Source organism: Sorghum bicolor, chromosome 1, assembly GCF_000003195.3.
Source record: "Sorghum bicolor cultivar BTx623 chromosome 1, Sorghum_bicolor_NCBIv3, whole genome shotgun sequence".
Taxonomy (NCBI): domain Eukaryota; kingdom Viridiplantae; phylum Streptophyta; class Magnoliopsida; order Poales; family Poaceae; genus Sorghum; species Sorghum bicolor.
Window position 1 is genome coordinate 49,923,453 of NC_012870.2, and position 13,387 is coordinate 49,936,839.

The following is a 13,387-nucleotide window of genomic DNA, read 5'->3' on the forward strand; positions in this document are numbered from 1 at the left end:
ATAAATAAAAAGATAAACTAATTACACAGTTTGGTTGAAAATTGCGTGAGAATCTTTTAAGCCTAATTACTCTATAATTAGCCTTAAGTGCTACAGTAACCCACATGTACTAATGACGGATTAATTATACTTAATAGATTTGTCTTGCAGTTTCCTGACGAGTTATGTAATTTATTTTTTTATTAGTTTCTAAAAACCTCTTCTGACATCTTTCCGACACATCCAATGTGACAAAAAAAATTTTTATCCCCAATCTAAACAAGGCCTAACTGCGCCAAGCCACGCCAGGTCGAGCTATAAAGAACGCCCCGAGCCAGCATGAAGCAACAAGCAACTCATCTGGTTTACCGTAATCGCATCTGCGTGTAGTGTAGGCTCGAGTGATCTCCTCTGCAGTGATCTCCTCTGCAAACTGCTTCAACACGATGACCATGGCATCTGCCTTTTACAGGTTTGGGTACCTGTCGTGTAAACCAAGTGTTCCTGGTACATGCAAACCTGCTGCTGCTGGCCGCGGCAATGGTGGTATCCATCATGCCCTAGCGATTACTCGCAGCAACTGGTACGTACGTGCATGATGAGACACAATATCATTTTGCTCGATCCAATAGTCATAAGTACGTATAATTAACAAATTAAAATAAGTGCAGCATAGCACCGCCACAAACTACTTTTTTTTTCACTCAATTCAGACGACATGTGTTGAGTGATTGTTGACGTAATTTGCAACGCTGAGTCGTCCATGCTGCAGGAGGTGCAGGAATATGGCTACAGCGAGTGGAGAGACGACCGTGGCTCCGGCCGGACGCCGGCGAGAGAAGAAGGACGTGGTCGAGGGGGAGGAGGAATGGCGGAGCTACCTGGCGCCGCAGAAGTTGGAGGTGCTGCGCCAACTGGAGCCGTGGGTGGAGGAGCACGTGCTACCATTGCTCAAGCCGGTGGAGGCATCGTGGCAGCCGTCCGACCTGCTGCCGGACCCAGCGGCTCTAGGCAGCGACGGCTTCCAGGCCGCGTGCCTGGAGCTCCGCGCGGCGGCGGCGGGGGTGCCGGACGACCTCCTCGTCTGCCTCGTCGCCAACATGGTCACGGAGGAGGCGCTGCCCACGTACCCGAGCGGGCTGAACCGTCTCGAGGTCGTGCGGGACGCCACGGGCGCCGACGCCACGGCGTGGGCGCGCTGGATCCGCGGCTGGTCCGCCGAGGAGAACCGCCACGGCGACGTGCTCAACCGCTACATGCACCTCTCGGGCCGCTTCGACATGCGCGAGGTGGAGCGCACCGTGCAGCGCCTCATCCGCGACGGGATGGTGGTGCACGCGCCGGCCAGCCCATTCCACGGCTTCGTCTACGTCGCCTTCCAGGAGCGCGCCACCGCCATCGCGCACGGCAACACGGCGCGCCTCGTGGGCGCGCGCGGGGCCGGGGACGCCGCGCTCGCGCGCATCTGCGGCACCGTCGCCGCCGACGAGAAGCGGCACGAGGCGGCGTACACCCGCGTCGTGGCTAAGCTCTTCGAGGCCGACCCGGACGCCGCCATGCGCGCCGTGGCGTACGTGATGCGCCGCCGGATCGACATGCCCACCGCCTTCATCAATGACGGCCGCCACAGTGGCGGCGACTTCTACGCTCGCTTCATCGCCATCGCGGAGCAGGCGGGCACGTATACGGTTTCCGACTACCGCGGCATTCTCGAACACCTCATACGGCAGTGGGGCGTCGAGGAACTTGCGGCGGGGCTCACCGGCGATGGGAGGCGCGCGCGGGACTACCTGTGCGCGCTGCCGTACAAGATTAAGAGGATGGAAGAGAAGGCCCACGATAGAGCGGTCAAAGCACAAAAGAAACCCACACGCATCCCTATCAACTGGATCTTCGATAGGACCATTACTGTCATCCTTCCTTAATCTGTTCGATCGAGATGCATCATGTAGTATACCTATATATATATATTATTGTAGCTAGGTTTCCATGGACGACATTGTCGTTCATGCCTGTTGATAGCAGCATTAGTGCCGTTCTATCCCTAATATCCTATTATGCTACTGTAGTTCCATGTTGTAATACTACTTGAATTTATTATGGTACTGTACTTTTTATTTTGCTTGATTTGGTCCCAACTGGCCTGAAGACTTTGAGCTTTGGCTGCTTGGAACAGGAGGCTGAATGGACCACTGTTGGTACAAAATCAAAGAAAACTTTTGCTGAAGTCCTCCACTCTACTGGACAGTCTTTGGAGGACTCCAGCGATGTGATTCAGCTTGCGTTCGAAGTCGGTTTTATATGAAAACAGTTCGAATGAACTTGTGAACCTTTAGATCGTTTATTTTGTGGCGGAAGCACCTATACGCCCAGTGCTGTAAACGTTTTTGACGCTTTATTCTCAATAAAGCAGAGAAACCTTGGCCTTGTTTAGTTGCGAAAAGTGAAAAGTTTTCGGTACTATAGTACTTTTGTTTGTTTGTGACAAATATTACCTAATCATGAACTAACTAAGATCAAAAGATTCGTCTCGTGATTTACAGCTAAACTGTGTAATTAGTTTTTGTTTTCGTCTATATTTAATGTTTTATGTATGTACCACAAGATTCGATGTGACGTGGAATCTTGAAAACTTTTTGGTTTTCAGGGTGAACTAAACAAGGCCCTTTTCTCTTAAAAAAAGTCGTCCAACTCTCCTATATCCATTAATCGCTCTGTGTTTATGCGCCTCGGTTGTCCTAAAGATCATCACACGAATTCTCTTGTGGCCTCCCTAAGTCGAGCCACTCCAAGGTAGGTTCATCGCTCAAGGGGTCATCACGGCCTGACCTTCGTTGGGTTCCCACAATTAAGGCGCCTTCATCAGCGAAGCCTGTGGCGGTATCTACTGACGGCTCCTCCTGCTGGCTCTATGATTCCCACGAGAGGATGACTTCAGCAGCTTCACAAGGACGACTTCGGCAGCCTGAGACGCTTTTATTGTTCACTTCAGGAGGCCGATAGAGAGGTAAAAATTCTTGGGACACATTTTCAGTTTTGGCAACTGTTTTTCTGAGTCAAACTTTATTTAGTTTTGGCAACTATTGTATGGTAGTAATCAAGCATGATGAAGCTGAGAACAATAGGCTGTTTGATTTGGATCCGAGGCTTGGGTCATGTTAGAGCATGTCCAGTAGTTTGGTAAAACAACTCCCTATCATAATATTTGAGTGAAAAGGGAAAAAAGTTTCATCCAGTAGTTTGGTAAAATAGCTCCTAAAATAGAAAGTTGTCAAATATCCTTCATAACTCATAAATTTTCAAAGTCGAGAGAACTCCCTTTAGTTTGACTATAGTCCTCCTTGTACCCGGTTTCACGTCATTTCCCGTATAGTTCTCTGGTCCGACCGCCGTTGGTATATGTACCGGCCTCCATTGTCGCCGCTCTATAGGTCAACGCTATCGCTCCATGTTTGCCTCAGCAGGTGTTATTGATCTTTGATTCGAAAGCACAACATGCTGCCTTCACATGTGCATAGCCTGCTATCTTTATATATGCTCATCGCTTGCATTGGCTAGAAGGCATGGATGCTAGGCACGCCTTGCTAGCCATATAGAGCTAGTGTTCACATCATTGCGGTGCCGATAAAAGATGCAATTTTCTTTTCAATTTTTTATAAGCAACATAATAAACTAAAAAATTATTAAATGTGGGTCCTATTATAACTTATAGAAAGTTACTATACAAGACTGTTAGAGAAGAACAAAAATGAAGGTTGCTATTTGTTTTGTTAACTTGCTAAATTGATTAGTTTAGCAAGTAAATTATACCAAACTCCTAGAGATGCTCCTAGTTTGTTTCTATGTAATGTTGCAATTATAGCAAAGGCAGTCTTTGGATTTGGTATCTTAGTGCATTGGCACGAGTCTAACAACCTTGCTAGAGTCATTGTCAAAGTCTACATGAATGATGAGGCCAAAATTCTTAATTAGTCAAGGTAAATGTTGGTTTGCCTTAGAAAGGTTGTTATTGGACAACTCTGGTCTTTGCCTTTAAGAAGAAGAGGCTTGAGAAGTATTCATCACTCAGGGGCCCTTTCCACCCTCACCCCACTACTACAAAAAACTTAACCATGACCTTTTCAAAACCCCTCGGAGATGGATTTGAACTACCTCAATTAATGCCATGGATTAACCGAGGCGGTCACTTTATATTAACTGAGGCGGTTAGAAACAACTGCCTCGCAAAATCAATTTATGGAGGCAGTAAAAAAATAACTGTCTCCTAAAATCTATTAACTGAGGCGGGCAATGTTATATAACCGTCTCATTGTTAGCCCACTCTCCTTGTCTTCCTCACCCATTGCCACACTTCTCCCTCTCCCGGTGCCCAACCCTCCCTCCTCTCCTTACCCGACCATCTCTCAGACTCATGTCCCTCCCTCTCTTCTCTACCTATTTGGCCACCCTTTCTCACTCCTCTCGTCCCACATGATGCCGCTAGCTTGGCGGCGCGACCAAGCGTGTAGTGCCCCGGTCTCTCCTCATGAGGCACCCCGGCGGTGTAGCCACGTAGGTTTGGTGCCCCGACGGCACAGGCACAGAGTCCTAGTGGTGAGGGCACAGAAGTTCGGCGGTGAGGGCGTCGCACCACGGTGGTGCGGCCACGAGGATGCAGTGGTGCGGCCACACAACACCCTATGCCATCCTTGGAAGGTCCAAATGGCTAGAGGGGGGGTGAATAGCCTGTTTAAATTTTGTACAAACTTCAACTAGACAAGTTGATTGTTGGGTATTTTAAACGCAAACAGAAAAAATCCGCAAGCGCACGGATACCGATGTAGCTTTCACCCGGGAGTATTCCAGAGTATCGATTTTCCACAGAGAACGTGAGTGTACTAATTAAGATCCAAGATCGCCCAAGGATAACTATATAATTATTTTTGGTGGGAAGAGAGGAAGTTTCCTGAGAGTTCTCTAGTTGATCTAAGAATCAAGAATTACTTCAAGATTATCTATTTCGGGACATCAGAGCACTAACCACAGAAAGAGATGAGAAGGGGGCTAGGAAGGTCTGACTACGGTACTACAAACACCGATCCGAACGTGGTGGAATACGTCGACCGTTAGGGCTGTCACCACCCTAGGGCTACCACAACAATCCGTAGGATTGGGTGCAATTCCAGGTAATTGCAAGACTAAACACCACGTCTAATCTATTAATTACTACTCTAGCGTTATAAAGACTAGAGCACTTGATGCAAGCGGGAATCCAATAAATAACATGAATGTAAATAAAAGTAATTAAAGAACTCAGGAATTATGAATTGAAGAACTTGGAGAACGATGAAGAACGAACCAGTTGCTGCAAAAGTACAATGTTGAGGAAGATCCGACAGATCCGGCTCCTCCTCCGCTCTCCTCTTCTCTCTCCCTATTTTCTAGATTACAACTAGAACTAACTAGAACTAGAACTAGAGGAACTAGAACTAGAACTAGATGAACTAGAACTAGATCTAGATGAACTAGAGGTAGAACTAGAAGAACTAGTGGGATCCTCTCTACTTGGATGAAGAATTGAAACCCTAACTTTGATTCTGTAGAAGAGGTATGCCTCCAGGGCTAGTGGGGGTCTGCTTATATAGTCCAGGAAGAGTAGCCCCCAAGAAATCTAGGAAGAGTAGCCCCCAAGAAATCTAGGAAGAGTAGCTCCCAAGGAATTTCCATGTTATTCTCCACCATCCGATCAAACCGACCTTCATCGTGTGATTTTCCTCGATCCTTAGAGTCGGTGGGGCATAATCCCCGAGACTCGTGCTAATTGGCCAGCAGAGGAGGTCGGGCGCCCAGGGGGGGTAGGGCGGGCGCCCTGCCTCCGGGCCCGCTCGGCCTCCCTTTCGTTCCCGTGGCTTCTAGAGTCTTCTAGATGATAGAAAATTGCGCGGCACATTAATATCTCTATGTAATCCCGACGTGTGGGCCTTTCTTCCATATTTCCTGATAACCCCCTGCAGAAATAGACAAACACCAAAACTCGTGGAATTCTGTCAGATAAAACCCTAAGTCTGGGTGTTGGTTGCATTTGGATCCTTTTCCATGATTAATTGATGGTTAAATATGAGCATTAAGGACCGTCAACATTGATTAGTAAAACAAAATGTGAAGCTATTCTAGCACAAGTTCAACTAAGTTATGCAAGCCACCTAAAGTCTAGTTCAAGGCTAAACACTAAGTCTCAACAACAAAATGCAACTAAAGCTAACTACACTCCTAACTAAGAATTCTAAGCTACACAAGCTAAACAACAAGTAAGATGTACATGTAAATAAAGAAGTGGAGAGTGATTATTATACCAACGTTGTAGAGTAGATATATATCCAACCAATCACTCACGATCACAATCACAAAGAGAATCCTCGGCAAATGATGACACAAGATTTTTTACCAAGGTTCACTTGCTTCCCGGCAAGTTAGTCCTCGTTGTGGCGATACACCCACTTGATAGATCATGAGCTAATTGGCAATTCAAAGTCAAACCCTCAGTGGGTGCCGCACATCCACTCACAAGATGGGGATCCTCCAAGCCATGAGCAATCCACTAGAGTAGCTGTTGAGGGTACTTAAGTATCAAATTTAATTATCAAATAAACAAAGAAAAGGATCCAAATGCAATCAACATCCAGACTTAGGGTTTTATCTGACAAAATTCCATGAGTTTTGGGTGTTTGTCTATTTCTGCAGGGGGTTATCAGGAAATACGGAAGAAAGGCCCACATGTCGGGATTACATAGAGATATTAACGTGCCGGACAATTATCTTACATCTAGAAGACTCCAGAAGCCACGGGAACAAAGCGGAGGAAGAACGGGGCCTTGCCCAAGGCGCCCGCCCACCTCTAGAGTCTAATCACGACTCTCTTTCGGGATTAAGCTCCACCGACCTAAAGGATCAAGGATAACCGTTCAATCAATGTCGGTTTGATCCGATGGCCCATATTCACTTGAAAGGACTATAAAACCAGACCCCCTGGCCCCTGGAGGAGAGGACCTCTCAACCCTAATTCATTATTCATCAAGGGAGAAGAAGCCTCTGATGAAGCCTAGAGCCACCACGTCAATTAGACATCTAGATTAGCATAGCTACATAGGATTAGAACTAGAAGGAGTCAATCTTCGATTGGTTTCCGGATCTGTCAAGAGGATTCTTGGTAATTCTCTATTGTTCTTCAATTGTTCATCTTTGTTCTTCAATATTCTGAATATGACTTTGTTCTACTTCAATATATTGATTATGACTTTGCTCTACTTGTTTATATTCGCAATTATATTGTTCTTAGTTTATCATAGTTATATACTTGGCTTAGTTAGATTGGAATTATATACATGTTTAGGATCGTATAGCGTTTATCCATCGGATCAATGGATAAATGAAAGATATTGTGTAGGCATGGTGCTTATACCGTATTTATCTGCGATTGTACCCTATATGCCAGATCGCGGGGTAGTTCGTGGTAGTGACAGCTCCATTGATTCTTATATAGTCCCCTCTCGTGTATAGGGCTGGCAGAGCAACATTGTTATAGGGGAGTGATTGCGATGTTTCTCATATTCCTTGATAATATCACTATGCATGGGCGTAGTCCTGACTCGCAATGATTGCTAAGTATAATTGCACTAACTATGATATGCTAGACTGTATAGTTAAGAATAACTTAGGAAATATTCTTGTAGTTCGTTCTAATTCCATGCTAATGACTTGCTAGAATATCTAGTTGAGGTGCTTATCATATTTATATGTGGCTAAGTTATGCTGATCAGATTAATTATCTTTGTCACTATTCATTACTTTATATATCCTTTAGGTGACACTTATCCCTGTATGAAAGAGTTAGATAAATGTTCTCAATTATACATGCAATGATAGATACTCAATCTTATATTCCATTCTATAATCAACACTGATGATTACTAATCTCTTCCCAGTGGTAAAAATATAAATAACAATACCTGGAATACTTCCCGGTTAAAATGCTACATCGGTATTAATCTGTGCGCTTGCAGATCCTATTCATTATTTATTTAGATGAGCAATTGCATATTTCAATACCGAGTCTCTCATGTCATGCCGGGGATGACAACTTGGCTTAAGTGGTATGAGGGATAGGTTTGGCATTTTTGGCGCCGTTATCAGAATTAGAAAACTAAGTCTACTTTTGGTAATGACGTTAAGAATACCCAACAGTAGCCAATTGAGATCTCCCACAGGGAAGGCTCAAGAACCCCTCACAGATCATTTGGTGAGGCTCGAAACAATCTCCAATCATGAGCTCAACACCACCACCGCTCCCAGTTGTTTAGGGCATCGGAAAACACCCAAGAGTAACAAGAAGTCCACAGCAAACTCAAGAATCAAGTGCCACTAGATGCAACTCACTAAGCAATGCACTTGAATGTCACTCAATCTCACTATGATTAGCAATCAAGCAAGGAGATAAGTGGAGGGAGTGTTCTCTAGCTCAAAGTATGTCTCAAGTATGCCAAAGTGCAAGAGAGAACCTCCCAAAGCTGGCCAACTTCTATTTATAAGCCCACTCAACAAGTAGAGCCGTTGGCTCTTTCACTGAGCAAAACTCGGGGTACCGGACACGCAACAGGGAACCACCAGACGCACGAACCCTAAATCCGGTGCTCTAAAGTTAGCCATGTGTCAACCTTTTCACTCTCATGCATCGATCTCTAACGGCTACTTTCAAACCACCGGGCACTGTCATGTGAGCACCGGATGCATCTAGTACTCACCAGACCCGTACGCAGAGAGGTTTGCACAAACGCTGGATCACCAAACACTGAGCAACGGACACTCTCCGGTGTGTCCGATGCTCTATCAGAAACCCTCACAGTCTTGCTTGCTGACCCCAACAACCACTGGACGCTCAAACAGCAGACCTCCTACGTCCGGTGCTGAGTGTCCGGTGCACTCTGCTCACTTGAGCCAAACACGACAGTTCACTGGACGCTCAGGCCAGCGTTCGGTGCCTCCGTGCACTGTGTCCGGTGAAACACTCCTATGACTTCCCAAAGAGTTTGGCGCGATAGAAAATATTTGTTTCATTTTCTCAAAAGCGTCGAATCCTTCCTCACAAGCTCGGCGGGAGGAAGAGAGGAACCCAAACCCCTCTCTACCCTAGAAACTCCACCTCCTTTGCAAATGTGCTAACACCACCAAGTGACCACCACCGTATCAATGTGCATGTGTGTTAGCATTTCACAAAATAATTTCTCAAAGGAGTTAGGTTAGCACTTTACTAGATCCTAATGCATATGCTCCAGATATCGACCTAGTAGCACTTGATTCGAGAGATGACCATGATTTTCCCTCTTGATAGTTGGCTATCTATCCTAAATCCGGTCAATCACTTCTCTACTCAACTTAGACCGACAAAAGCAAAACCCTATGTTTATACCTTTGCCTTGATCTCTTTACTCCTTGTCTATCATCATGATCTCCACTTCATGCTTCATCTCTTTGTGATCATGTGGCCACCATTCCATGCCACCTTACACCTTCATCACATGTGTTGCTATGCCTAACTCAAATCACTTAAACACAAGGCATTAGCAACTTGGTGTCATTACTTACCAAACCAAACTTGGGCTTTCAATCCTCCACCACCTCCAACTTTAGATCTAGTGTTCTCCACCTCCTCCAACTTCAGATGTAGTCATGAGACTCATGGATTAGGCCTTAGGGCTCACAAATCTAGCCTTGGGGCTTGCAGATCTGGTGGGGTTGATGGAGGAGGATGCGCCTCGACAATGGGCACTCGTGGATGGACTTGGGGGGGGGTCCATGGGTGAGCTTGGTGGGCCTGTCCATGGGTTTTCTTTTTTTATTTTACTAACCGAGGTGGGCATTAAACCACATCAAAAAGGTCATATCATGACCTTTCATTCAAGGCATTTCGGATGCCCGCCTCGGAAAATCGTTATCGCTCACCTTGGTTAAGTTTATTGTAGTAGTGCCCTCCTCAATCGACATTGGACTAGGCTAGTTCTATTAGCAAGCTCTAACATCACTCCAATAGGCCCCAATGTTGGCCTTGGCTCAGTCATGCATGAACATTGATGGAGGGGCTCTACACCGAGGGGCAATCAAACTGTAGACCAAGAATTGGAGGACATAGTGGTACAGATGGTTGATGATCGTACTGAGAAAGGGAAAAAGAGTTTGCTACTTCTATAGTGCATGTGTATTAACCTCAATTGTCTAGAATATGACAGAGATCAAGACCAATGCTATTCCTGCACAAACACCTACTCATGCCCTATCATCAGGGATCATGTTGTTGAGTCCTCTAATCCGTCTCTACCTAAGATATTTGCCTAGGTACTTAATTTCCTATCCATCAACCTCTCTTTTGGCACTTTCTCATGTTTATCACTATTGGATATTGATTATAGCACTGTTATATCTTCTTACTTTGATGATCTTATGGCCCAGGTGCATATGGTTTTTCTGTTACCTCCATAGATTGGTGAGCCCTCCCTTAAGAAGATTGACATGGGCTACCTTCAAGAAGAGGCGATGATGAGGTGGTTGAGATCCACCTCCCTTGGTCTTCATGACACCACATGCAAGAGAAGGGCAGTGAAACTCATGGAGAAGCTTGATGGTAGTTTATTTGTCAAGCGTAATGACAAGATCTCAAGCAAGCTAGATGGCTTCAAATACCCATAGAGCACCTAGAACGCTAGCACAAAGCCTATGCCACTAGCCATCATTCCTGCATGTGGCACTACAACAGCCCCCACCTCTCAAAAGGAGATCATGGAAGGAATTGCCAAGGGGTTTCTTTAGATCCAGTCTGAGGCTATTTCTCCTGCTCTCTTAGGGACAAATAACTTAAACACTAAGATCTAGAGAAGTAGGGCTTCATGCACTTTCCCATGATGGAGTGCTTACTTTGTGTTGGATGTTAGCTACATATTCTATCTGTGGTGGTTGTGTTGCTTCCATGTCTAGCATGTGTGATGGGACAATAAACTTTCATATCAGTGCTACTCGTGTAGCACTCTTTGGAGCTTTTTATCAGATATTTTTACCTTAATTTATCCTATGCTGCCAGCGGTGCCACGCAGCAGCACCCTTTAGTCCGAGGTGGTAATACCGCCTAGGACTAAAGGGGCCCCTGGTTTTTCTTTTTTCTTTTCTTTTTAGTTCTATTTTTTAGTTTTATTTATTTATACAATAGGTTTTCCAATATATATTCTTTGCAGCTAATATATATAATATATATTATATATACTAGCAGCATATGACAATAAGCTTATTGCATGCATATATAATTGAATTATAGAACCTACATATATATCTATAATTTTATGCACATAAAATTACAAGGTATATATAGAAGATGTTCTCCAAATCCATCACAAGTTGTACTCCAAAGTTAGTACTCTAAACCTATTAAATTTTGAACTTCATCATCCAAAGATCTATAGGGCATACAAATGATCATCATTGTTAGGAATTAACGGCTTGGCTGGATTGTAGTGGAACTCACTGCTTGGACTTATGACTTGTTCTCGAAGAAATCCTGCTAGTGTCTCTTGTATTTCTTGGAATTGTTCATGTTGCATGAGTTTTTGCTTCAACCATTCAGTCTTCAATTTGAATAAAAAATAAGATATTAGTTATATATAGATTATCAATAATATATTATTTCAAGAAAAAATGAAAAGAGACATGTGTTGTTACGTACTCTGAGGTATTCTTTAGGAATTCTATTTGATTGAACCATTATATTCTCGCAAATGTAGTATCCACATAAGTTGTTGCCTGGTTCTTGTCTCAAAATTCACTGTAGGATGAAGAGATTCATCTCGTTAAAATGACGGCCAGGATATTTGGCATATGATCGATATAATAAATATATAGGTATATTGATGAAGGTTAATAAACTTATTGGTAGATGTATTATTTTTAGTGGCGCCCTACATTTAGTCATATGTTCCTAGGCAATGAAGACCTCCCAGACCCTAAAACAATGATAAGAAACAAGAGTCAGATATCGTTAAGTATACAAGCTTCTTAGTCTACTATGCAATGAATCGAATATAGCTTTCGATGATGTCTATCATATCTTGGTAATCTTCTTGTGGTTTCCGCATTGAGTCATAGATTAAAACCTTACTTTCATCAAGATCGATGGCCATGAGTATCCAGTTATTGATGGTCGATAACGTCAACTTTTATTAGAACTTTAAACCCGACGGAGAACATGAAAACACACTAGTCTAGGGTTTAAACTGACAATTTCAACGAGTTTTACATATTCTGTATTTTCAAGGGTCTATTTCTAGAAAAGCTGAAAAGAGGGATTCAAGTGCAAAATAAACACAAAACTTATACGCCATGGAAGAGATCACGAACGGGACGTGGGAAGTCTCTGGAAGATACCCGAAGAGCTGGGGGGCCAGAGCCCGCCAGGTGTAGCCGGCCGGCGCCCCCCTTTAGGGTTTCGCCCCCTTTTTTGGGAAGCTTCCTCCACCGCCTCTCCGACGCATCTCGCTCTTGGTTAAGTCGGTTTGATCCTACGGAGCACGCGCATCCCACCGGACTATAAATACATGGGTAGACCCCCCTAGAGAGAGGAACCAATCATCAATCCATTATTCATCAAGGCCTCAAGCCATCAAGCATTAAGAGCCTTCAAGTTCATCAAGAGCCTTCTAGTTCATAGTTCTAGTTAGCTAGATAAGAAGTAGAGGAGATCTAGTTCTTCATCAGGATCTGGAGCCCCTAGCATCGGTCTGGAGCGCAAGAGTTCGGTAATAGATATAGTTCTTCCTTTATTGTATTCATTATATATTAGAGAGACTTTATTCTTAATAAATTCATATGTTATTAATTGCAATAGTCATTATCTACTTTGATTATTTGTCATGGATAGTTGGTTTGATCTTATTGAATTCATGTAATTGCTTGTATAGCGTTTACCTAATCGACCATTGGGTAGATGGTAGACAATATGTAAATGTGGTGTGTAGATATCTTGTTTATCTGCAAGTGCACCCTGACATGCCGGGACATGTGGTAGTCCGCGCAGGTGACAGTTGTGTTGGTTCCTCTGTAGTCCAAACTCCATACATAGGACTAGCATGGGCACGGTCGCGAAGGAGGTGACCCTTGTGTCTTAATACCCTCATTAGTTGATGCCTCTTTACATGTGATTATGATATAGGGTTAGCTTAACAATGATTTTTAGATGTAATTGCAGTAATTAGAGTTATTCATTGATGTAGTTATAGAATTACCTTGGATCCAACTCCCTAGTTTATCCAATGGCTAACTATGGTTATGACTAGTAGATGCTCTGATGATTATCTATAATTATGGTACTTGATGATTATGCTATCACTTTTATTTA

The 13,387-nt window shown here is 44.1% G+C and overlaps 1 protein-coding gene across 1 annotated transcript; it reads left to right on the forward strand.

The window, feature by feature from the left end:
- Positions 341-2,096, forward strand: LOC8083838 (acyl-[acyl-carrier-protein] desaturase 6, chloroplastic). Its single transcript, XM_002464685.2, has 2 exons — positions 341-562; positions 752-2,096. Exons 1-2 carry the CDS (start codon positions 426-428, stop codon positions 1,902-1,904), a joined length of 1,290 nt encoding a protein of 429 aa, XP_002464730.1. The 5' UTR covers positions 341-425; the 3' UTR covers positions 1,905-2,096.

Excerpts from the sequence above, each read along its gene's own strand:
- LOC8083838 (XM_002464685.2), top strand. The coding sequence starts at position 426 with ATGACCATGGCATCTGCCTTTTACAGGTTTGGGTACCTGTCGTGTAAA. Across the intron at positions 563-751 it reads GCGATTACTCGCAGCAACTG|GAGGTGCAGGAATATGGCTA; the intron begins GTACGTACGTGC and ends TCCATGCTGCAG.